The 24614-nt window shown below is 38.7% G+C and overlaps 3 protein-coding genes across 3 annotated transcripts in view; 1 reads left to right on the forward strand and 2 right to left on the reverse strand.

Moving 5' to 3' along the window:
* Positions 1 to 9109, forward strand: part of LOC105357440 — a 40257-nt gene extending 31148 nt beyond the window's left edge. Inside the window, exons 32-43 of the mRNA XM_023958710.1 lie at positions 2359 to 2444; positions 2545 to 2674; positions 2870 to 3063; positions 3179 to 3269; positions 3369 to 3498; positions 3577 to 3758; positions 4291 to 4446; positions 4533 to 4669; positions 5039 to 5169; positions 5302 to 5396; positions 5523 to 5751; positions 8304 to 9109. Coding sequence (XP_023814478.1) covers positions 2359 to 2444; positions 2545 to 2674; positions 2870 to 3063; positions 3179 to 3269; positions 3369 to 3498; positions 3577 to 3758; positions 4291 to 4446; positions 4533 to 4669; positions 5039 to 5169; positions 5302 to 5396; positions 5523 to 5751; positions 8304 to 8392 — 1650 coding nt within the window. The 3' untranslated portion in view covers positions 8393 to 9109. The remainder of the gene's footprint in view (positions 1 to 2358; positions 2445 to 2544; positions 2675 to 2869; positions 3064 to 3178; positions 3270 to 3368; positions 3499 to 3576; positions 3759 to 4290; positions 4447 to 4532; positions 4670 to 5038; positions 5170 to 5301; positions 5397 to 5522; positions 5752 to 8303) is intronic.
* A 941-nt stretch (positions 9110 to 10050) lies between these two features.
* LOC105354535 (lipopolysaccharide-induced tumor necrosis factor-alpha factor homolog) lies at positions 10051 to 13469 on the reverse strand. Its single transcript, XM_011478018.3, has 4 exons — positions 12711 to 13469; positions 12407 to 12436; positions 12192 to 12324; positions 10051 to 11645 (listed from the first exon to the last, which is right to left on the reverse strand). The coding sequence occupies exons 2-4, from the start codon at positions 12429 to 12431 to the stop codon at positions 11537 to 11539; spliced, it is 267 nt and encodes an 88-aa protein (XP_011476320.1). The 5' UTR covers positions 12432 to 12436; positions 12711 to 13469; the 3' UTR covers positions 10051 to 11536.
* Positions 13470 to 13537: 68 nt separating this feature from the next.
* txndc11 (thioredoxin domain containing 11) lies at positions 13538 to 24419 on the reverse strand. Its single transcript, XM_004066092.4, has 13 exons — positions 24084 to 24419; positions 23246 to 23342; positions 23015 to 23134; positions 22601 to 22698; positions 21223 to 21352; positions 20979 to 21072; positions 20739 to 20851; positions 20445 to 20648; positions 18387 to 19071; positions 17949 to 18136; positions 16725 to 16837; positions 16526 to 16606; positions 13538 to 15242 (listed from the first exon to the last, which is right to left on the reverse strand). The coding sequence occupies exons 1-13, from the start codon at positions 24206 to 24208 to the stop codon at positions 14753 to 14755; spliced, it is 2538 nt and encodes an 845-aa protein (XP_004066140.1). The 5' UTR covers positions 24209 to 24419; the 3' UTR covers positions 13538 to 14752.
* Positions 24420 to 24614: the final 195 nt, after the last annotated feature.

Here is a 24614-nt window from a genome sequence, read left to right on the forward strand (position 1 = left end):
AGTCTTTTTGTAAGGCCTATTCTGGTCAATTAATGACTTTGAGAAAAATAGTAAGAAAACCTTGTGACTGCGGTTTGTGCTGTGATGGCGCTGGGTTGTTTTTACATTATAGTAAAATGATGCCCCTATGTTTCAATTCATTTGGTATTTTCCAACTTTGTTTGGATTATTGATTTGTCTCAATTTGAAACAATTTTTTAATGATATTGCTCGATTAGATTCTGCCTCAGACAGATTAATCTGATTCGATCCTATTTACATTTACATTTTAGGCACTGTGTTTCGTTTTTTTCTGTAGCCCCTTTTGAGTTTATTATCGGGATAGCTTCTGTGTCAGATGTCAAATATTCAGTCTCTATAAATTTATTTATTTATTTTATTAAAATAAATAGACCAACTTTTTTTGAAGGAAATTAATTTTATTTGAGATCTGTTGGCCCTAAGTGATTAGGCTACCATGTTGGCTGAGGCATTTTTTCCAGCTGAGTAAAAAACTTAAACAGAGCTTTTATTTTGCTTTTACATTACTGGTCCGGCCCACTAGAGATCAGACGGGCTGAATGTGGCCCCCGAACCAAAATGAGTTTGACACCCCTGCCTTAAAGGGTACTAATGTGTCATTATTGGATAAATTACAACTAAGTACAATTTCGGGGACTGGAGCATTTCATGGCAGTGGCCACTGAGAGATCTCAATAACGCTCTTTGTGTACATTAGACAATGGTAACAGGCTAGCGTAGCGTCTTTAGCCTGTATAACTTATTGGTTTCAACCTCAGAAAGTAGTGGATGTGATGCATTCTGGGTAGTCGCTACAGTGTACCTGCTCAAGTTTGGCTGTATTCTTTGCCCAGCCTCCCTCATTGTTAGCCCATGGTTGACCACATTATCAACCAAAGTGGCTAGGATCTCAGCAGAGATTACGCTCCTTTGCCTTCCTCCTCTTCCTCCTCTTACTCTTGCTCCTCTGGCTCTGCCTCTATTCCCAATGTTAGCATCCATTGCTCCAAAACAGAAGAGCACACCTGTTGCCCTTTCATGCTAATGCTATGATTGCTACTTGCAAAACTGTGTGACAGTGTTTGCCCTTGTGATGAGTCAGTGTGCATATTTGAATGGCAGTGTGTTCCTTGTGAAAACAAGATATTTTCTGCATGAAATTGTGCCAAAAGCAGAGAATTGTTTGTATTGTTTTGAAAAAGTGTGTTGAAGAACTTTAATTTGGGTGTAAATTAAAGCAGGAACCGTGCTTGTAGTTGAGCAGAATTGGTTCAGGGGATTGGTAAATGAGTTACATGCTGTGGTCATTGTGTCTCAAGTACCAAGATTTCTGTATAAAGAATTGACAATAACTTTACTAGTGACAGATACTGTGTATACAACTCAAAAGCACAGAAAATGTTTGGGTAAATGAAAGTTACTCTGGGAGTATCCCTCCATTTTCTTTTGCCTCTTCCCGCTGCCGTTTGTCTAGCCAAAGATTCTCATCGACATCACACACATCCACACATGCAATGCAACGGGGAGGAAGCAACATGCATGCAGCAACCAATCACAGCACTGTTCGGCTATGATCTCTTCACAAGCAGCATCCACTGTTTGAAGGAGGGTTCTTTGAATCTGAGCCTGAAACTCATAGACCTTTAACCTTTAAGCTGGAAAAACATTTCTATAGAGTTGAGGAACGGGGTGGCAGAAACACATTCAGCATTTTAAGATGTTTGAGGAACCTGTACCTGATACGCGGGCCACGGTGGAAGTTCAAAGTAACCAACACAATGAGAAATTGTCAGGAACAATGTTGAATCTGTTGTGAATGAATGCCAAAAGGTTTGTGGAAATGTCCAGGTGGTTTTGAGGATGTAATTTAATAATAAGAAACTAGCCAAAGTGATAGAAAAAAACTGGAAAGGAAAACGTTGATGAAAATGTCAAACTCAGCACACTAGTATCAATACCTTTTTTTGGTACTGATAGTATCGATACGCCCACCCCTAATACTAATGTCTTATAGTGAATCAGCATTGACAAGTACAACAGAAAGATGTTCATTTGCTATCGTGACCATTTGTCATCAGTGAAGTTAGCAGGAGATTAAACTGTTCACACAAACATGTCTAGGGCCATTACACAAGCTTTCTAGTGTTGCTTAGATGAATTTATCTTGATGAACTTGTCTCCTGATGCATAAACATACCTCAACTGCAGTAGTGAAATTAGTCGCTAACTTTCCCACAACTGACCTAGCTATAATTTGGTAAGAAAAAATAAATGGATAATCTAAATTCACCTGAACCAATAGACTAAAAATAGTGTCTTCTTTGGTTAAATGTGTACTTTGTCTTTTGTGACCAACAGCTGACCTGCATGTACAACTACATTAGAACAGAGCCAGATGTCACCAGGTTTGACCTTTACCCTCCAGATGTGCTGCTGTACTATGAGTAAGAAAAATTAATTCACAGTCATTTCTTGAAATGTTGTAAAAGCAAAAATTGACTTCATTTCAGATATATAACTGGTATTTTTCTTTTTTGCCTCCAGTTACTCTCTGGTGACACAGAGCAGCTGCAGGTCATATTTTCAAGAGCTGGCAGATGCAGACTTCTCTGTTTTCTCTTCAGTCCTCAGCTACAAACTGACTGCTCTGTTTGACAATGCAAGGAGCTGCCTGGTGAGTCTACACTAAAAAAAACTGTTTCTCATATTGACACTTTTTCAAGAAGTGATCAAAAAATATTTTGTTGTAGTTCAATAGGTGAGGCTCAAGATAACCATATTTTGAATAACACTGAATCGGCTGAATTGTCACAAAAGAAGGCTAACCAGCGAAACAAAAAAACAAGTTTTCTCTTCTTTCATCCTTAAGGGAATACCAAACACAACAGGTTTGACGGCAGATCAAGTATCAGTTTTGGGAAACATGTGCTGCATGCTCGATGGTTCCTACATTAAAAGCTCTGACCCATCCATCCTGGAAAAACTCAAAAACTGTCCAGATCTCACTGCTGCTCAGGCAGCTGCAGTTGTAACCCTTCTGACCAATGGAAATACACAATACGGGTATGTCAGCAATTTCAAACTCAAAAATTTCAAACTTAAAAATTTGAAACTTGATGTCTCACAAACATTTTAATGTAATAATCTCCTTAAACCTTGTTTTTTTTTCTAAATTCAGAACTCCTTCAAAGTGGAATCAGACAACTCTGACAAACCTGGGGATGTTCCCTTTGTATTTGCCTACATCTTTCTATGATAATTTTGATAAAGTGAGTAAACACATGCATTTTACTGTTCAGCACAGAAGCTAACATATACAGGACATCACACTGGGATTTTTATCTCATGACTTGTACTTTTCTATGCAGAGCACCAAGGTCACTTTTTTGAAATCCTTCTTAAAAGTTATCAAGGACAACAAAGTGAGCAGATTTAAGAGAAGGCAGCTGAAGGAAGTAATAAGACAGTCCATCAAAAATAGGTCAAAGAGATCTACAGGTCAGAAACCCTGTCATTTATTTGCTTTTCGCATCAATCTGATGTTTTACTTAATCATGTGTCTCATTTTGTTCACAGACTGTACAGTGGGGAATATCACCCAGGTCACCATCAGTGACAGCACCTTCCCCCTGGACTATGATGTTACCCAGTTTAATAACTGTCTATCAAATACAGTTGTTAAAGACAATTTTGATGCCATCACAGAAAAAGTTGATGAAGTGGAATACCTTAAAATCGTTCTCCAAAAACTCGGAGAGGTATGTAACTCTTTTGAGATGGATATGAAGAAATGTTTTTAAAACATCAAAGGATCAAATTATGTGAAACGACTATGGTAATAAATGGCAATATGCTATTACCACACCCAATGCACCTATTGCCCTGTTCCCTCTCTAATAAGTACACTTTCAGTTTCATATACACACATTTAACACGTATAGATACATGTACATATAGAAACACCAATAGAAACAAACGACACACATTTGTCATGTATAACACTCATTTAACACTTCATTTAAATTTTATTCCCCAACACAGTCAATTGCACCCCCACACAATTCAAATTTATATTCATAAATGTTAACCACTAAATGTCTATCTTCTACTTGGATTTATTTTAGTTTGAAATCTGTTAACCTTTTCTGTTTGTCATTAAACCTCCAAAGCAAAATGATCTGAAGGTTTTTTGTTTTCCGTATTTTTTTGTTCTTTATGTTAAGACATGATGAAAACAGTTTTAGTGTTAAGTTATCGCGATTATAATAACAAAAATGTATATTATTGTAGGCTTACAACTTCAGCATCCCAGAAGATCAGGTTCAAGTTTTAGGTCCAGCATCCCGTGTTGCTACCATTGATGACATCCGCTCATGGACCATCACTCAAGTGGACACACTTTCTGCTTTGATGGACTCATCAAACGGGGACTGGGATCCAAGTTTGGTAAGCAAACCCAGTAGCATGTGTTGTTTTTTGTGTGCAAATCTTTACACTTTCTGCTCCAATCGGTGCATGTTTTTATCTTCCAGGCAAAAGTAATCATCTCCAAATATCTGGCTGTGGCAAGAAACTCACTTGGTAGAGCAGAACTGAATGCAATCAAAGGACCTAACCTCTGCTCTCTTGATCTGAGCGTCATCCAGTCAATTTCTTCTCAAAACCTCAAGTACGTAATTATTGTAGTTCACATAAGGAAATGGATTAAACCCGAGCACAGCCCTTCTGTCTGTAGTTTGTGTTCAAGCTGAGCTTTCTGAGTCCCTTTTACATTCATTTTACGTAAAATATTACTTCCTAAGCCCGCCACACGTAACTATTATCTTACTTGAATGTTTCCTCTGTAACCTGTAACACTGATATGGACTGGTCACTTATCCAGACTATATCCTGCCTGTTTGTCCATGTAAGTTAGAACAGGATCAGGACACCACCTAACCCTGTTCAGAGCAAAGAGTAAAACAGGAGTTGAATAAATGGAGGGCTACAGCTCCACTGGTTATTTTCTCATGTGTTTCTTAATTTTTGTCTTTTGCAGAGAAGCTGAAGCGCTTAATGTTAACAGCTGCACCCTAGAGGCAAAGAAAGAACTTTTCAACATTTCTAGTCAATCATCTAGAGCCATCACACGGAAATCTCCCTCTTACCTGCTCATGAAACAATTCCTTGGTGAGTGAATCCAACCACTCACACATCCATGCATGTTTGTGTTGTTACAATACACTTTTTTTTTTAACAACAGGTGGAAAAAAGCTCTAAAGAATGTTAAGACTGTTTGACAGTATTTTTTTTTCTTTCCAGGAGGTGCACCTCTTGACTACATCCGAGGTTTGGCGTCTTCCAACATTAGCATGGACCTGGAAACCTTCAGTAATTTGGATCCAAACGTTGCGCTGGTCAGTTCTGTGTTTATGTGTTAACCAAAAGTCATTACATTAATTTTTATGAAGATTTTACATGATTTTTTTGTAGCTGTCATGCTATCTTAAAAGTATAAGTGTATTTTCCCCCGCTCTTCACAGAGTTTAACTGTCAATGAAGTAAAAGGTCTACTTGGCACCAACCTGCCAGATGTGAAGTCTTATGAAAACCAACCACTGGTACAGGCCTGGATCAGAAGTCAGTTACAGTCAGAGCTAGACACTCTGGGTCTGAATCTGTCTGGAGGCAGAGCTGACCCGGTAACCACCCCCACAACCCCAACCAGTTCAGGAACTGCAACAGCTGGATCAGGGGGTTCTACAACTACAGGTGAGTCCTGAAGACAGTGGGAACTAAAGGATAATATTTTGGTAAATTTAGTCAAGAAAGTGAGAATAAATCAAAATGTTAAAAAGAAATTTAACAATGACAATTTTTTTAGTGCTAGTTTTCCCAAATTAGCACATTTAGTGTGCTAAGATTAGTGCTGTCATGCGATTAATTTTTTGTGAGATAAATTAATCACGACCTGTAATTAAAAATCTATTTTTAATCTAAACTTGTCATAATTGTTGTAAAAAGTTTCATTTTGAGATATTTTCATTTAAATTAGTGACAATGTGGCACTGTAAAAAAATTCACATCTAAAAAAGGGGCTTTATGAAGTTTTCCTTAAATAACAGACTTGCAACCTTTACTTTTACACCAACAAGGGTTTATTTTTTCAATCTTGAACAATTAAGAACAAAAACCAAACAAAACATCAGCTCCAGAGTGCCATAACTCAACTCGTGAAATAGTAGAAACTCTTTTATCAGTAATCCATGAAATATTGACCATAAACCTCTTAATACCATAAAATATGTTTAATACCATAACATACATTTTGACAAATCTTATTCCATAGTTTACTGTCCCATGCAATCCACCCTCCACATGCCCCATTAATTTATGAAAATGAGCACCTTGTTGGGCTTTATACCTTACATAATAAATAATACTGTTTTTGTTTTGGGTTAGTTCTGTAAAGAGCTACAAAGTCGCATACACACCGTTGACTCGCGTTTAAGCGACAACTTCCAATGAAAAGTCTATGCAAACGCACGCAGAATATCTGGCTTCCAGATTTGGAACGCATGTGATTTTGCTTTGCAACGCAAGATTTTAAGTCCAGTCGCATACGTACAAATCGGGTGTTTATTTATCGTGCGCTGAAAGTTCAACCGGTTGAACATTTTCAGGCTGAATTGCAGCACTGTGACAAATCGGAGACTCTGATTTGTTAGTGACGTGTAATTAGCGTCCTTTGTAATGTCAATCGTAAACATGATGAGGAACAGAGCTGTGAAAGCAAAAAGCCTGGAGCAAAATTAGCAGGATTTGCATTGCTTAATATTTTCCTCTATTTTAGATGGCGGACAAGCGCTAGTAAACGGTAAAAACACAAAAGAAGAATCCCCCTCCCTGCCTTTCAGGCCCTGGTCTGATGTGTACACCACCGGCTAAATGCACTTTCATGAAACCGCTGGTGTGGCACCAGTCTGGCAGCAGCGCGATTTGAGCGGCGCAATTTAGGTAGCATGGAAGGAGTTTAAACATCTGAATTTTGCTAGATCACCGCGGCACATCTACCAATCAGTCACGTGACACTTTTAGTGGGTAGAATACAAATCCAAGGCAAGTGTTTTCATAAAAAATAGTCCTGATCTCTCAGCATCATCCGCTTCTTCCATGCATTGTAGATGGCATAGACACAGGCACCACTGTAGCAATCAGACTATAACATTATCTGGAATTTTCTTCCAAATGCAGCTAGTGCGTCAAGCTCAGGAACACATTTTTGGACGGCGGCGAGCAAAGAATTTGCAGCGTGAATCGCGTTCTGTGTGGACCCAGCTTAAGAATTCCCCCAGGTTGGCCTGACTTGAGGGTGAGAGCAGGAAAGCTCAAGTATAGCACAAGGTGGAGCTAGCTTCATGAAGCTGTTAATGCCGTTGAAAGACCTGGATAATGATTCTTTGATAGCTGTACAATAAAATAGCTCAAACATCTTTTTTTTATCCTCTAAACCCATTTATTTCCCTTTCGGGGTAATACATAAAAGGGACGGTCACTCCTGGGCAAAGGCAGGGTACACCCTGGACAAGTTGCCAGTCTGATGCAGGGCCACAATCACACACCCACATACACTCTCAGTCACAACAAGGGACAATTGAGAGTAACCAATTAACCTATGATGCATGTTTTTGGGTTTTTTTGGACGATGGGAAGAAGCCGAAGTCCTGGAGAAAACCCACACATGCACAGGGAGAACATGTAAACTCCACACAGAAATGTCCCCCATTGGGTACTCTGTTTTGGGTCCCCCAGCCAGGACTTGTGCTGGGGCCTTCTTCCTGTGAGGCAAGAGCGCTAACCACTGTGCCACCGTAAAGCCTCAGCTAAAACATTTAAAAGAGAGTATTTCAAATATGTTGTTGGTGGCGCAGTGTAGCGCTCTTGCCTCACAGCAAGTCCAGGTGGGGGACCTGAAACAGAACATCAATGGGGGACCTTTCTGTGTGGAGTTTGCATGTTCTCCCTGTACATGCCTGTACATGCATGGGTTTTCTCCAGGGTCTCCAGCTTCCTCCCACCATCCCAAAACATGCTTCAGAGGTTAATTTGGTCAATTTAAATTGTCCATAGGTGTAAGTGTGAATGGGTGTGTGATTTTGGCCCTGCAACAGACTAGCGACCTGTCCAGGTTGTCCCCTGCCTTCGCCCAGAAGTGGTCGGGATAGGCACCGGCAGCCCCGTGACCCCGAAAGGGATAAAACGGCAGAAGATGAATGAATGAATGGATGAATGTTGGTTCCTAAAAGCAAGTCTTTGTGTTTCAGGTAGCGGAGTACGAATCCAAGCAGACATCGGCTTCTCCTTCCTTGTTTTTCTGGCAATCCTCCTCACTTCTCAGCTCATCACTGTCTGAACCATGCTCTGAATCATTGGATTACAAAATCTTTTTTTCATTAAGAGAGAAAAATGTTATTATTGGTGACTAATTGATGTAAAATAACGTTAAGGATGTTCTTTGTGATTAAAATTTCTCCTAAATAATACCAGGTTTATAATACCAGCTAAAGGATTATCTTGAATTACTGTAGGCTAAATGTTAGATAATCTGTTTCTTTATTTCGTTCCATGCTTTTTGAATTTATGACATAACACATTCTAGCTCCAAATGACTTTACTACTCTACTTTACTTTGCAAATTACTATTGTAAAACTAACAATAAACATGTTATACTACATGTTATTGGAAGTTTCTTTAAAAAAAATTTAAATTATTTTTTTCTATCTGTTACCAAAATTAATGTGGTGTACTGTAAAAAATTAATAAATAAAAGCATTAAAATAAAAAGGACCGGTGCATTTTTAAGTCTGCAGTTGACTAATTGGTAGGTGTGGCCTACCTACCAGACATGGCGATGGAAAACTGCGGAGTGGAGGACAATTACTCTATCCTAAAAACGAGTCAATGCCTAAAAAATAAAGTTCCTTGGTTTTGTTTGACAACACACCAAGAATTCTACAAAACTGATTGATTTTGACTCATAAAGACAACTTTTGTTTTCTCTTAAAAAAAGGAATAAACATTTCATTACATTCTTGTAAAGCTGACTGACCAGTAACGCTTTATAATAAGAGTCCTTAATAAACTATTCATAAAACATTAACAAGCACTAGTAATGTTTTAGTAAGCTGCTTATAAGTACATTAATTAGCATTTGTAAATGTCTTACAACTGACTTAAAAGTTTATATAAGCTGTTTATAAATACATTAACATATCCCTTAATAAACTACTTATAAGACATTAACAAGCATGAGTAATGTGGTATTAAGCTGCTTATTAAGACTTTTATTAGCATTTGTTAATCCTATTCACAAGATATTTATAAATTGCTTGTATGGGATTAATAAATATATTAACAGTGTTTTTATTGACAGTTAATTGAGTGTTTTGCAGACCCCCAATCTAAAGCGTGACCATATAAGGGGTGATCTTTACAAGCCATTTATAAATTACTTCTTGTATCAAAGATGTCTAATATCAAAAAATATACAAAAGGACTCTGGTTTGCCATTAAATCTCCTGCTCATTTTGGCCAAAATTTCATTTTCATAAATGTAAATTCTCTGGTTGAAAACCCTGTTTCATTGTATTCTTTTCTGAGTTAACCCCTGTGCTATCCTAGGCACTTTAACATTGGGAGTTGGGTCATCTAGACCCACTAGACAGTGCGCTGAACCTTTTTTCTTCAATGATTTGTGAACCTCACTGCTGTCCATGGATTCCATGAAATCTTTCCAACTTTATCCACCTTTGTCATGGCAGGGAGAACATGTCAATGCAAGGGTGGGGTAATCTAAGATATGACAAGGGTTAAACCTTAAAAATATAGGGTTAAAAATTCAAGATTTTCTCGTAGAGTTTTACCCCTCTATTTCTATTCTTGTTTTTTTATACTTATGTGTATTTCGTAATTGCAATATGTTCTTATTGCATACCTGAAAGTGAATCCCAGTGAAATGGCATAATGTGCAATAAAGTTTATTTAAAAAAAAAAAAGATAAATTGCTTGTATAGGATTAATAAATACATTAACAGTTCCCATGTCCAGCTGGACTCACATTTTTTTAAGTCCAGCTGATATGACTGAACCTCAATACTACACCACTTGGATGAACGAGAACCTTCATTGACAGTTTGAGTGTTTTGCAGCCTTCTAAACTGTGGGCCACAAAGTACAGAATAAGAACAATGACCTTTATAACACTAACTAAAGCCACAAACATATTACAACTCTTCAATACATCACAACAACAATGTGAAAGAAGAGACACATGTACTGTCCTTTACAGATTGGGCCTTAGTGCCCTATAACATTTCTAACTAAACAAATTTTAATAGACTTCAAAATGTTTCCACTCAGAATCTGCCCTTTCCAAGGGGCAGCAACTGTCCACTAGCAATTTATAAATGACTTGTAAAGATAATAATAATAAATTTTATTTGTATAGCGCTATAAATGGCACACAAAGACGCTTTACAACACGTGAGAAACAGTCAATAAGAACAAGAGCTAATACAAAAGGAATACTAATAAAAACATAGAAGACAGATTTAAGATTAAAAGCTATTTTAAAAAGATGGGTTTTAAGTGATTTTTTTGAAACTGGGAGGTCAGTGCAGCCTCTGAGATGTTGGGGCAGAGTGTTCCATAGGGTTGGAGCAGCAATGGAGAAGGCTCTGTCTCCCCAATTTCGACGCTTGGTCAGACAGGGGAGAGACAGAAGGTTAGCATCGGACGAGCGCAGAGAGCGGGAAGGGGTGTGACGCTGGAGGAGATCGGTGAGGTATGTTGGGGCCAGGTTATGAAGGGCTTTGAAAGTGATGAGGAGAACTTTGAATTTGATACGCTGATCGATGGGGAGCCAGTGAAGGTTCTGAAGGACGGGGGTGATGTGTTCACGGGAGCGGGTGTGTGTGAGATCACCCCATATATGGTCACACTTTAGATTGGGGGGCTGCAAAACACTCAATAAACTGTTAATAAGAACACTGTAAATATATTTATTAATCCCATACAAGCAATTTATAAATAGCTTGTGAATAGGATTAACAAATGCTAATAAAAGTCTTTATAAGCAGCTTGTTAATGTCTTATAAGTAGTTTATTAAGAAATATTTTAATGTATTTATAAACAGCGCTTTGAGATTTTACCCAAAAATATAAAGCGCATTCTAAATAAAATTTATTATTATTATTAACTTGTAAGTCAGTTGTAAGACCTTTACAAATACTAATTAATGTACTTATAAGCAGCTTACTAAACCATTACTAGTGCTTGTTAATGTCTTGTAAATAGTTTATTAAGGATTCTTATTATAAAGCGTTACCGACTGGCCTTTAAAAAACATTTAATAAAAGGTAGATGAAACAAACATGAACAGAAAAATTGCTCTTAAAAATGGGCAAACTGTTGGAGAACAGAAACAAATTATAGGGAAAACTTGTAATAAGATCACCTAATGAATAAATGGTTAATTAGTTGCTAAATGGCTAAATCTATAAACGTTTATAAACTCCGAGGATAGTTTTGCAGGAGGGGCAGGAGTGTTTGGCATCTTTCACACGGTCCACACAGAAGGGGATGAGGCAGCACCCCAAAACAAACCTGGAGAGGGCAGCAAAGAGTCCAGATCAGTCAACTTAACCATTCAGCAAAGACAACAAAAGATCATAACAAATATAAATCACATTAACCCTTGTGCTATCTTAGATGACCCCACCCTTACATTGACGTGTTCTCCCTACCATGACAAAGGTGGATAAAGGTGGAAAGATTTCATGTAATCCATGGACACCTGTGAAGTTCACAAATCATTGAAGAAAAAAGGTTCAGAGCACTGTCTCTTGGGTCTAGATGACCCAACTCCCAATGTTAAAGTGCCTAACATAGCACAAGGGTTAAAGTCCCATATTTGGCTGGCACACTTCCTGACATGATCTGGTGTTGGAGTACTTTGATCTTGGAGCTCAGTATCATAGTCTCTTCAGATCCCTGTCGTATTATTTGTCTCTTTAATTTGTGAAATAATTGATCCACTGTTCACTGTGGGTATCCAGTTTATTTAAGATAAAACAGTTTTACAGTGGCTTCCTCATCATTTCCTAAAACAAAATTATTTGTATGCAACTGTGAAAATGAAGCTCCTCTTACCCGCAAAAGAAGAGTCCCCCACAGAGAAGGTAGGTGAGTAGACCAGCAGAGTGGTCCACCTTGGATAGGACTGTTCGATGGCACTTTGGACAAGCTATCTGGACTGGATTGGCTCCTAAAGGCCTAACAGCCACTAACATGTAGAGAGAAACAAAACAAAGCTGAAGAAATTAAATGATCTAATCTCATGTTTCACAGTTCCGGTTTGGACTCACCGACTGACGTTTGAGGGATTGACATTGTTCCTGCAGATGAAGGAAATGATTAGGATGCATCAATATATGTATTTTTCTCATTGTTAAAATTTTAAACATTGAAAAATATGAGACTTGAATTTCTCAGCGCTTGCGGAGCAGAATTTATTTGCATAGTTGTTCAAAATGAATTTAATAGTCAGACTCACAGATGTCGATTACCACAAAATGACAAACTTATAAAAAAAAATTAGAATAATATTTATTTTATCTAATAACAAATTGAAATGACTTGAATTGATTGTCAATTGAACTGTATACTTACAGCGCGTTAGGAGGATTGGGGTCGTCAGATTGAGCAGATTTTTCTCAGTTCTATCAGGCCACACCTTCCCTGACTGCCTTAAATGCTTCTCCAGAAGTCATGAGACTTCCAACCCAGACAGCATACTCACACACAGTGTATGCAACACACAGGGGCAGGAGGCTTCGATGTCTCCCTCCCTGTAACCCCGCCTTGAGAATGTCCCCAACAAGAAGAATTAGACATAAACCTTTAATAATGTTTGTAAATGTCGAGTCATTTCATGTTACGTGCAAATAAGTCAGCTTGGTAAGTTAAAATATTTCTCAATTTGTTTTTTTGTCTCCATCAGATCCTCAACTGCCTCTTCATTTTTCTTCATCCCTTGTCTTTTGTTATTAGCCGAACACTGACTTTAATAATTTTACACAAAATCCATTTGATCAACGTTTTAGAAACTAAATATGCTTCTTTCATTAGTTGTGTCCAAATATCAATTTGAACAAAAAGGAAGAGCTACAAAGACATTCTAAACCAGAGGGTGTGTTTGAGGAGTTTGTGATGTGTGCAGCGTGACACCGAGCATCTACAGATAATTCTCCTTTCAGGGGGGAATTAGCATCACATGTCTGTGCTGCTCTGAATTACATGTGCCGTTTAACTCTTTGTTGAACATCAGCAGCGCCACATTCCTGCTTGGTGACCACAAACTTTATGGGAGCGCTCAAAAGCCACTTTTGTACGAGTCTTAAAAAAGAGGATTTTACTCCACGTTAAAGTTGACATACAGTGATGGAGAGAAACAAATATCACAAAGTATATTTAACAAAGTTAAATAAAAGTCAGAGGAAGATGAAAGGCTTTAATCAGTAAAAATATTTTAAACATAAACAAACTGCAGCATCTCATGTTTAATACCTCAACAGTTACATAAAAATATTTAAATGACTCAGTGAATTTTGTAAAAATAGATCAGTGTAAAAAGCCCTGAACAAACCCCTCACAAAACTTTATTTTTGTTGTTCTCAAGTGTTTGTGCTGCTCACGTTGAGCAGCACAAATAGTTAAAAAGCATTCCTGACATTAAAAAATGTAATATTATTTTCTAAATTTGTAATATTTAGCAAATTTCTTGCAGCTTTAAGTTAATTACAATGAGCTTTATTCATGCAGATTGGCACTGTTCTATAGTAGAAATAAATAAGCCCATTATGGAGCATGGAGGCATTTGATTTTCTGGTTTTACCATTCAAATAAAACACAAAACAATAACCAGGGATGCAAAAAAAGAAGTACAAAATAAACAAACAAAAAACCTGTAATGCTCCACTAGAAAAATGCATACTTATTTTTAATTTCAAGCAAATTCCCTAGAAATTAGAAAGGAAACCAAAAAATGTCACCATAAGTCACCCAAATAATGATTTGCTTTTTGTGCAAACTGGATTCAGAAAAAGATTAAACAAAGAAAAGATCCAAGCCCTTCATTTAACTTAGTAACAGAAAGTTTTGAACCAGTTTAATATCCGTCTCTTTACTTTCTGAAGTGCTCTTGCATCGAAGCGTCCCAACTAACTAAACATAAACTTTCCACGAACAAAAGTATTACTTTCTTCACCTCACTGTTAATACAGCAAAAACGCAGATCTAGTGAGTAAAAGTACAAAACTGATGTACTAATAGAGCCCAAAGGCGTTTCTTTTTCCTGATCTGTCTCAAACTTTGAAGATTAAAGTCATGGTAGCCACAAAATTAAGGTGTTCTTCTTTACCAGCAATAGGGCAGGATCAGGATTAAAACTGCAGTGTTTGAAGTGATTTCCCAAAATAGTGTGTTTCTTTGAATGGAAAAGTTCAAAGCTCTTTTTAGTTTCCGACCACCATCATCATTTTCCGACCTTTATAAGAGTTGGGGTCGACTTGCAACTGTTAACCTTCATATTCTCGGTTTGCTCCTAGGAAGAAATTTTCCCCTTTAGATTTTAGTGATATTTCTGTCACCCTCCTTTCTCAGGCATCATCACAGCTTCTTTTTTTTCTCCTCATGATCGAGTTTTCTCTTCATCAGGAGGCCAAATGGCTTTTTTTCTGTACGGACTCCTTTTCTCCCCCCTCAGGGTGCTCCTTTGCCTCTGTTCTGTCCTTCAGTGCTCTAAGCAGGACTCTGAGCAGCGTGTTTTCATTCAGCAAGCTTTCAGAAGTGTCCGCCAGCTCCTGCAGCCGCCTCAGCGCCTCCTCCAGCTGCCGGCTTTTCTCCCGATGCTGCTCCTCTAACTTTTCCTCCAAACTGCGCAGTTCAAACTTCAGTCTGCGGTTGTCCAGCCACAACTGCGCCAGCTGTTTGGACAGACGTTCGCGGGCGTGATGCAGCGCTTGAACCTCCTGCCGGAGAGCCTGGAACTCTTTGCGGAGGACGGCAGCGGGTCCAGACGGCTGCGTGTCCACAGACTGTGTGTCTGCGGGATCAGCAGAGCTGCAGTGCTGCAGGATGAAGTGCAGGAGGTTGGGTAGCGTGATGGGAAGGTCATCAGGGTACTTCACACTGAGATGTTTTCTACAAGAGACAAACCAGAAACACAACCATGACAAAAAGGCCTAAAAACTCACTCAATATTTTCAGGAAATTACCCGTATATATATTTTCTTATGCCAACTTGAAGTTACCACACTTTTTCTTTAAGGATATATTTTAAATTGAGATTACTAACAACTTCAAAAGGCTAAATAGTGTGGTCTACCAAAGTAACCTGTGTGATTTCAATTACACACAAAAAAAACAATTGGATAGAAAAATGCACAACAACATCACATTTTTAGCAATTTACATATTCAACATCTTCCCTCACTTTTCTCTACTCCTACTACAATAAGTCCAAACCCTGTGAAAACTTAAATGCATAATTTTTAGTCCCAAAACCACTTAATAGAAAAAATCTTCCATGTTCAGCTTTAACGCCTTGACACCTATTGATGCAAATATGCATCAGCCCACTTTGGCTCCAGAATTAGCTTAATTTAAGAACTACATGAAAGCAAAAACAGAAGTCCATGTTTTTTTCATAGTTTGAAATAAATTCAGTGACTTAACTCACTTTCAATGTTCTAAGTATTTCTTTTAAAAAAAAAGTTTCACTTTCCAATGGATCTGGATTTTGAATATAAAGTAGAATTACGGTATTGTGGTTTAGGCTCACAACCAGTTCAAGGCACTGTCAGGCAGTAAGAGTTGGGTTTTACAGGGCTCAATGTTAGTTCTTCATTTGCAAGATAATTCAAATCAAAAATATGCCCCAAACCCTCAAGACTTATCTGAGTTGAAGCTCCTTGTCCACGGTTTTTTAGGATTGTTTTTTTCAAATGCAGAACAATCACGCTTTATGGGGATGTGTCAAAGACATTTCAAAACTGCCTCAAATCCTATTCAAACTTAAAGCCTACATTTGATTTTCTAGACAAAAGACCACATGTAGTAGTATTTTTGTTGTATGAATGTCACATAAGCAGTAAAGAAAAAAACAAATATTTCAAAAACCACATAAAAGCCAAAAAAGGAACTTTTTGCCAAAAAAAGTTATTGTGACCGCTAGATGAAATCATGTCTTTGTTGTTTGTTGGCAGAAAATCTGTTCTTTGTTTTTCATAAGAGTGCCAAATTTTGGTGATGATACTTTTAGAAAAATCACAATATAAATTCCAGTTAAAGCCAAACTGTGTTTTCATAGCAGTCTCTGCAAAATACTGTCTCAACATTTACAGGAAATTCAAACCTGACTTCAAAAAAATATGCAACATGTAAATAGCTACAAAAAAATTCAAAAGAGTGTTGATTACTCTCACCTGAATCTGGGGAACAGAAGGATTGAGGGAACGTGGTCCACCATGAACTCCCAGGGAAGGTCGTTCCGTGCAACATTCACCCTGAGCGCAGAGCCATGAGGTTACTCTCGTTTTCTTCGACAGTAAAAACTGGACGCTGACCTACTCCCGAAAGGGTTTCTGAATTATGAGGACAACAGCGCGTTAACCTGAAGGGTACCTGGCCACTGTGATGGTATCGTTTCCCTGCAGCAACCTGGCCAGCTGGATGAGGATGTGGTTCAGAACGGAGCAGAAGCCGCACCATTGAGTGTAGTAGAACAGCAGCACATCCTGAAACACAAACACAACTTAAAGCATCACCTCACTCACACCAAAGAGACATTGACTAGATGCTAAATGTTAGTTTGCTCTGAGGAATAAAAATTGGACTCTGGATCAATGAAATAAAGGCCATGTGATTTAGATTTACACAGGAACGGATGCATCCAGGTGAAGAGATGAGTGGATGAAGCAACAAATCCTTCATTCATAAAATGGGCATCTTAAGAATGTTGTATATGTTGCTTTCAGAAAATTACATCTTTAGAACAAACATGGCTAGAATTTAACATCAGAGTTCAACATGATTCTGATCATGCATGCCACTGTTACATTAAATAGGGCACTTTTCTGATCCACTTTATTTTCTTCTTGTCGACACACATTTGTTGCAAATGATTGAATCACTGATCATAAATAATTTTTAGCTCTAATAAAGATGCAGACATTTTCATCTTTAATATCAGCAGATACCAATACTGTACCAATACCACATTTTATTTCTTCAAATCGTTTTTTAGGGTTACAGGTAAAATTAGATGATAAAATCTGCTGAAATGAATATTTATAAAACTGTTTGCGTTATAAATTTGAACAAAAACTCCCGCATCTTCAAGTTAAAAAACAAAGTTTTTTTTAGCAAAGAAAGATAGGCATTTCAGCTTTACTGGAAGCCAAAACGCTTGTTTTTTTCCATCAGTAATTTGGAGGCTAAACACTTGTCAAAGCGATGTTGGATTGTGTGGATTTAACCAATAAAGATATTGCATATCGGAAAGGACAATCCCATCACTAAAACAATCTGCATCAAAAATCCAGTCAAAGTCAAAAAATTAGTTGAAATAGTGTATATTCGTCCTAAGGTGTAAATTCACACCTTGTGTTTTGAAATATCCCTTAAACATGGTTGTTACAAACAAATGTGTCCAACACAAGCAGCTTTCAGTTTCTGTTTGCCGACGTGCTGGACCAGACAAGTTAAGGGGAAAAATCTGTAAGGCAATGAAAATATGAACAATGCAGCCCTTGCATATGAAAAAGGTGATCTAACGACATTGTAGAGAGAGTTTATGTCTGCATTCATACAAAAACTGAAGCTCAGTTAACCAGATCGCCACTTCACCTTTTGAAGTTCCATGACAGACGACAGGAAGGAAGAAGTGGTCAACTCTGTGATGAGGAGAGGTGGGGAAACTGCCCTCTGTTTATCTGAAGACTGGACTTCTTCTTTACTCCCATTCCTGTCCTCCTCTCCAACCAGATGTCTCTGTAATAAGCTGTACGGAGCACTGAAGTTCCTGATGAAGGCCTCTTCGTTACGGCATGAGCAGGAAAACAAAAGTCACTTTTGAGTACAATTCAGTATAAAGGGATTTTTTAGTATTTGGATTTCAGCAGAATAATAAAGATCTTCTAATGCTACAAGGTAAAAATGAAGCTCAACCAGATTTTTCTCACAGAAGTTTAGTAACTTGATTTACTGAGAAGAATCTGCTCAGTTTCAGTTTGACTGATGAAACTGTGTCACCACCAGAATCCAGTCACCGAGTGTCCTTCTTACCGAGAGACTCTGTCAGGGTGGCTGCAGGACTGCGGTGAAGAATGTGATGAGTCTCATCCTTCAGGTTGACAATAGCTGCGAAGGACGCGTCACAGCTCCTGTCAGCACGTGTGGATGTGTCCTGATGCAGAGAAACATTTGTGCTGTCTGATGCTCCAAGCCTCATGGCCAGCGGCCAGTTCAGAGCTTCATCCAACAGATAAAACCTGAGAGTCCTGTTTGTGTGGCACTTGAGCCCTGTGATGCCATCTTTGTCCTGTGGCGGGACAGACAGTGGGCCGGTGTGCTGGACTTCCTGAAAGTCTGTTTCCTCTTTGGTTTGCGATTGATTAAAATGAGGTTCTATCCTTCTGCAGCAGGCACTGAAATGACTAAATGGACTGTAACGGTTGAGAAAGCTGCTACAAGTTGCTGAAGTTTCAGTTCTTGAGGAAGCCAAAGATGGCAGTTGGGTAAGACAGCACTGTCTGAGAAGAGCCTGAAACACCTCTGCCGTCTGGGCGGGGAAGAAGCAGCGGGCAGAGGACGCGGGGGGCGTCAGAGGCCTTAAAGTGAGGCAGACTTCACACGTGCTCGTACTCGTGTGTGGGAGAACTACTGACTGGCAGCAGCGGGAGCGCCAGGAGAAACTCCCGTCCCAGATGGAGAGGTCACAGGAATGATAGCGCACAGCGATGTCTGCAACCTAAAGGACAACAACAACAAAAGCACAGCCATGAGGAATGCTTGACTCAAGTATCACTGAGTGGCTGTAGTTACATGTGGAAAATGTCTTTGATCGGATCAAAGATCAGACTCGAATTGAACTGGGGACACGGGCAGAGAAAAACGTTACACGATTATAACAAACGTTTACATACGCCACACTCTCGGTTGGAATAAATCCTTTTCACATGCGCAGAACTTTTCCAAAATACCGGAAACGGCCCTAGAAGAAGAAATAGCGAGTTCCGTAGTAAACAAACAAAGCTGCGGCATAGAGCGAGAGGATTTTCTAAACAGGCTTTTATTATTATTGTGATTATTATTAAGTGCCTGTTCCCTCATAATTTTCCAAATACGTGCGGGCAGTGCTGTATTCTTGGCCCACAGACATGGAAGAAGGATTAGGATTAGGCTAATACATGCCAACAACATTTAGCTTTTGATGATTTCATAATATTGGGCTATATAAATAAAATTGAATAGAATTGAACATATGGTTCAATAAATTCTATTTCTCTGTGAAAACAAACTTCAAAGGTAGGATATAATAAAAGAAACAAATTGGTTGTGCACATTTTACATAAGCTAAAAAAAAAGTGTCAATATAATACATTTTTGATTCTATGTCTTCTTCAAATAAATCCCTTCATTTAAAGGGCCTTTATCATGCTATTTTTAAGACTTTCAGAGTAAACTACATCCATACTTGTAGTTGGCACACTAAATAAAATAATTTTTATGAAATAGGAGTTATTTCCACAGTTCATTTTGCTACCCAGAAGTAAGACGACTCGATCTCTGTGGCACCACCTTTCCTTCCGTGTGGATGCAGTCCATTTTGGGACGTCATCCCAGAGTGGGCCTCGGCAGCGTGTCTGCATTTCTCACACAAAAACGAACAACATCTGGACTTTTGCAGAGATGGACGTGCATTACAAAAGTATTTTCACGATGTCCGCTAGCTCTGTGGACAAAGTGGGTGTTTATTTTAGCCTGGGGGCGGTGCTGGCAGCGCAGACTCTTCCTGGAAGGGGCGGTTCCTCGCTTACGTACGTCACAATGTGAGAACCTACTTGTTTTGGTGGGTTTAGAGGGGCTGGTGCTTAGAGCGCAGGGTTTTATAGGAATACTCAGAAATGCGTGAATGGATCAAAAAAACACTTTGGGGTTGTTTATGTCAGGAATGAACATTATAATACACTTAAAAGCTCAAAAAAGTTCAATTTCCATGATATAGGCCCTTTAAAATAAAAACAGGTGATAAAATAAAAAAACAAAATGAAAATATAAAATAATAAATGAAAAATATAGGTGCCTTTTATCAAAGCGGGTTCTGGTTTTAGGCTTGATCACCTGTTGCAGGAGGGGACTGGGCTCCGAGCCCAGCGGGTTGTGGGGCAGGAACAGCAGCAGCGCGGGGCCTTTAAGGAGCTCCTGCTCCAGCAGGTGGGACTTTGTTCCTGGAGGCTGCAGCCACTGCAGGACGCTCTGATGGTTTTCAAACACCCAGCGGCAAATGGCCTCTGAAGTGAAGTTACGCTCATTTTGGGGGAAAATCTGAAGAAGTAAAAAGGCGTAGTCAACATGAAAGGCTACTTAAAACATAAAAATGATTACTGAGGGCCACTGGATGCCTAAATCTATTACCAAAGAGGAGTTAAGTCGTCTGTGAAGGTAAACGGTTTTATCCTCTGTGAGTGAGATGGCTTCAGCCACGTGTTTGCTGGTAATTACTCCAAAACGCACGTCGCCCCGGAAATCTGCAGCAAAAAAAAAAAAATGTATAAGTTAAAGCTGCAAACTTTGCGTCATTTTTCTAATCACATAAAATTAAAAGATACCAACTGGGATGCATAATAAAAATGCCACAAAACCAAAACTCCAAACCTCTTTTCAAGGCCTGCAAGGCAGAGGACAGATATGTGAGGTAACCTGGAGGCTGAGGAGAGGAGTTAAACTGGAAGAAGCCCACAACACGAGGCTGTCAAAGACCCAAAAGACAGACAGTTATGAACAGAAAATATAGGAAAAGAAAGAAACAATAGCAACAATCTGGACAGAGAAAACTCTATACCTGGATGATATCAACAACAACAAAGTTAGAAACTTAGAAAAGAAAAGAAAAACAAACCTCATGATTGGAGAGGAAGTCTTCAAGATGAGCTCTGGATGGAAGGTAGGTGAGAGGTGTGATGACTCGGAGCAGAAAACTTTCTACATATGGAGCCACGATCGGGCCGCTGTATTCTATCGGCCCGAATCTGTAGAAACCCAAACGAGATCCACACTGAGGTTTGCTTCTTGAATTCTCTACATTTTAATTAAGTTCATGATTTTGACTGTGAAGAAATGTGGATTAAAGAAAAAAAACCTGCTGGATGGTAAAAACTTTTTAAAAATGGAGTTACTGTTCCAGCATAAAGGATTTTCTGTTTTTTCTCCATGTCATGAAGTGGTAACTAAATTATTGCAGGTTAAGAAAAGGAGGAGAAAGAAGTCCAACGTTAAAAAAGCTGACTGGAAATGAAAACCGGAAGGATTTTTGCCAAAAAAAGGACAACTGCATCAGACAAACTGCACAAATAAACAATTGATAAACCTCATCTCATCTCCAGGATCAACTATTTATCTGGGGTGTAGTTTCTGCTCAGATGATCCATAACACATTTGTTTAAAGAAAATGGATGATACTGGGTAAAAAAAAAAAGTGTTTGACAGTCAACACTTCTGCAAATTGTTTCCACTAAAAAAGATAAAGGAGGTCTGTAATGTTCACCATAGTTACACTTAAACTGTGAAAAAAAGATTGAAAAAAAATGAATCCATGAAAGCTCATTTTTAAAGAATAGGTTTGTATAAAATAGTATAAAAATAATGATTTAGCTCCAACAAAAGCAAGTGTGTGAACACCTGGAGAAGGTCTACACAAATCATGTCACCTCTGTTATTGACAACACATATTGGGTCACATTAAAAAAATATTAAGACTAACCTTTGTTTTTTAACAACATCATAGAAATATTTTCTCTAAAAATCAAATTATCTTAATCCTATGATGACCATTACGGACGTCTCTCATCTTTTCAGGTAGAACAATTTAAGATCTGTGACTAACAAATACTTTTTTGTCCCACTGTACATGATGAGTGTCTATATCCGTGCAATTCAATTGCAATAAAAAAAGTAACAAACGACAGTTAGGTTTGTCTGATGACACTTTTTTGATGAAGTTCAACACACAACGCTGCAGTGTTTTAAAAACCAACTGAAATCTGTAATGGCAATTAGGATCTCTAAGATTGCAGAAAACCTTTTCTGTTGTTGTAATAAAACCCGTCTTACAGAATCTAATGCAATAGGCTGACCTTATTTGACATCTAAGAACATAAACTTTTCCCTATATTTTTGATCTCAATAGTTTATAAAATAATAGGTAATAGTTGACTTGGAATACCTTCAAGCGCAGCTGGAATCGGATTTTAAAGAACTTTTAAAGAACTCCGATTTACCTTCTATAGAACAGATGGATGACGGGGTACTGATAGAAGCGGTTTTGCCTCCTGCATTTCCCCTGACTCCACCAGCAGTTAACAGCCACAAACTGCACCTGCATTTGGGTGAAGACAAACAAAGAAACTGTGCTAACCAAGCAAAACTAATACCTCAAGCTCCATGACTGGGTTTTCCCCCTACTCTTTCATGCATGAGGTTAGACTTTACATCTTTTGATTTAGTTAACAAATGAGCCTCTGAGAGTACGAGTGGATTTCCATCCTCTCAGTACAGTTTCAAGCTATTTTTACAGTAAACCTTCTAGTGTGCATCAGATAAGACATATTTCAAACATGTAATTTAAAAATAACAAATTCATTTTTCTGAAGCTTCTGCTGTAAATATTCTAGATGATGGTCACTTTTGCCTACCTGTTTAGCCAGCTTCTTCGCCACCTGCTGCACCTCCTGCCGAGCAGCCATGGAGTGAGCGCACCACGGAGCGTAGAAGAAAATCAGAGACACCTCGGCCATGCTCCTGAGACGCTCTACCTGGAGAGGGAAGGCTGCCGTTAGGAGTTTAGAAACTACTGTGGGGCCATTAGCGTTCTGTTCTCCTATATTAACCAAAAAGAAATACATCCCTCTGTGGTTGAATCTCACCTGGTCTAACTGACCCAAGTAGAGGTCCACAACTGGAGCATCAGGAGAGAAGAAGCGCACAGGTGGACGAGCTGCTGCCACCACATTCTTTGCCCGGCTGCGGCACATAAGAGACATGTTAACCACAAACCAAACCATTCAAATATACAAGGATTGATTTAACACGCAATTAAAAGCAGATCAAATTTTCATCTCAAGGATTTTGAATTTAGAGCATATAAACACCTTTCTGTGAAAAATGAGCACATTAGCAGTATAATTTAAATTCAACTCTAATTTATTGTCATCATTCAAAGATAAAATTCATTTTAAGTGTGTTGCCGAATTTTTTTTAACGCACACAAGGCTTGTTAAAATTCTTCTAGATGAATGATTGAATGTTGTTTAATTGAGCATAAATCCAATATTTGATGATTTGAAAGATCCTTTAGTTTCTCGTAAAAAAAGCAAAGTGCCAGATTAAAACTTTGGCGTTTATGTAGCAGAGGATAAGCAAAGCAAACATATTTTTTAATAGGCAACATTCTTTAACAATCACCCAGAATAATCCCAAAATATGGGATTAGCATTAACTAGAATGAGCAGCCAGATCTGTGACTCAGCTGTTGTTCTTGTGCTTATTTTGTCAACCTAGTGATCGACTAGATCTAGTAGATGGGATTTGAAAAACGGGGAACACTGCTATCTGTTTAAACTGGTTCAACCACTGGTTAATCCTGCTGTCAAGCAGGACTCAGTCATCTCAGATTAGCTCCACATCGTAGTGGGTCACCTGGTCCTGTTTACATCAAAAAAATAAAAACAAGACGCCCCTTTTACAGCAGGCAAGGCAGCATACCTGCAGGTCAGTTTAACAGCCAGGACGACCAAGACGCTGAGCACGATGGCACCACAGAGTAGATCCGGTCTCCGGGCCATCTGAAACAGCACCTGCCGGAGACACTGCCGCACCCGGCGCAGCATTACAGCCCGAAGTCGCCTTTCCGACTCATTTATATGCACCGGATGCCGCTACAAGCGCCCATTTGCCCAACAGGGGAGGGAAAAGACTGGTTCGACTGGGTGCAAAGCTACCCTGGATTGGACACGACCGCAGTTAGAGAGAAAGGTGTTCAAACCCAGTCAGACCAACCTTCCTTCCACACGTCGACTTTTCACTTCCGCAACAAGACATGCAGAGACTGTCCCTAAAGTGCTGCGTCTTGGAAAACGTACAGCTCGTTCAACCAAAAGCCCTACTATAAATATAATGTGAGTCCCGTTAAAATTATATATTAAATAAACTAACTTTTTCTAAACAAAAAATAGATCGAAAAGTTTCATATATGCGCGTAATTACATTTGTTTTCACAAATACCATTTTCTGCTT

This window comes from Oryzias latipes, chromosome 1 (genome assembly GCF_002234675.1).
Source record: "Oryzias latipes chromosome 1, ASM223467v1".
Lineage (NCBI taxonomy): Eukaryota > Metazoa > Chordata > Actinopteri > Beloniformes > Adrianichthyidae > Oryzias > Oryzias latipes.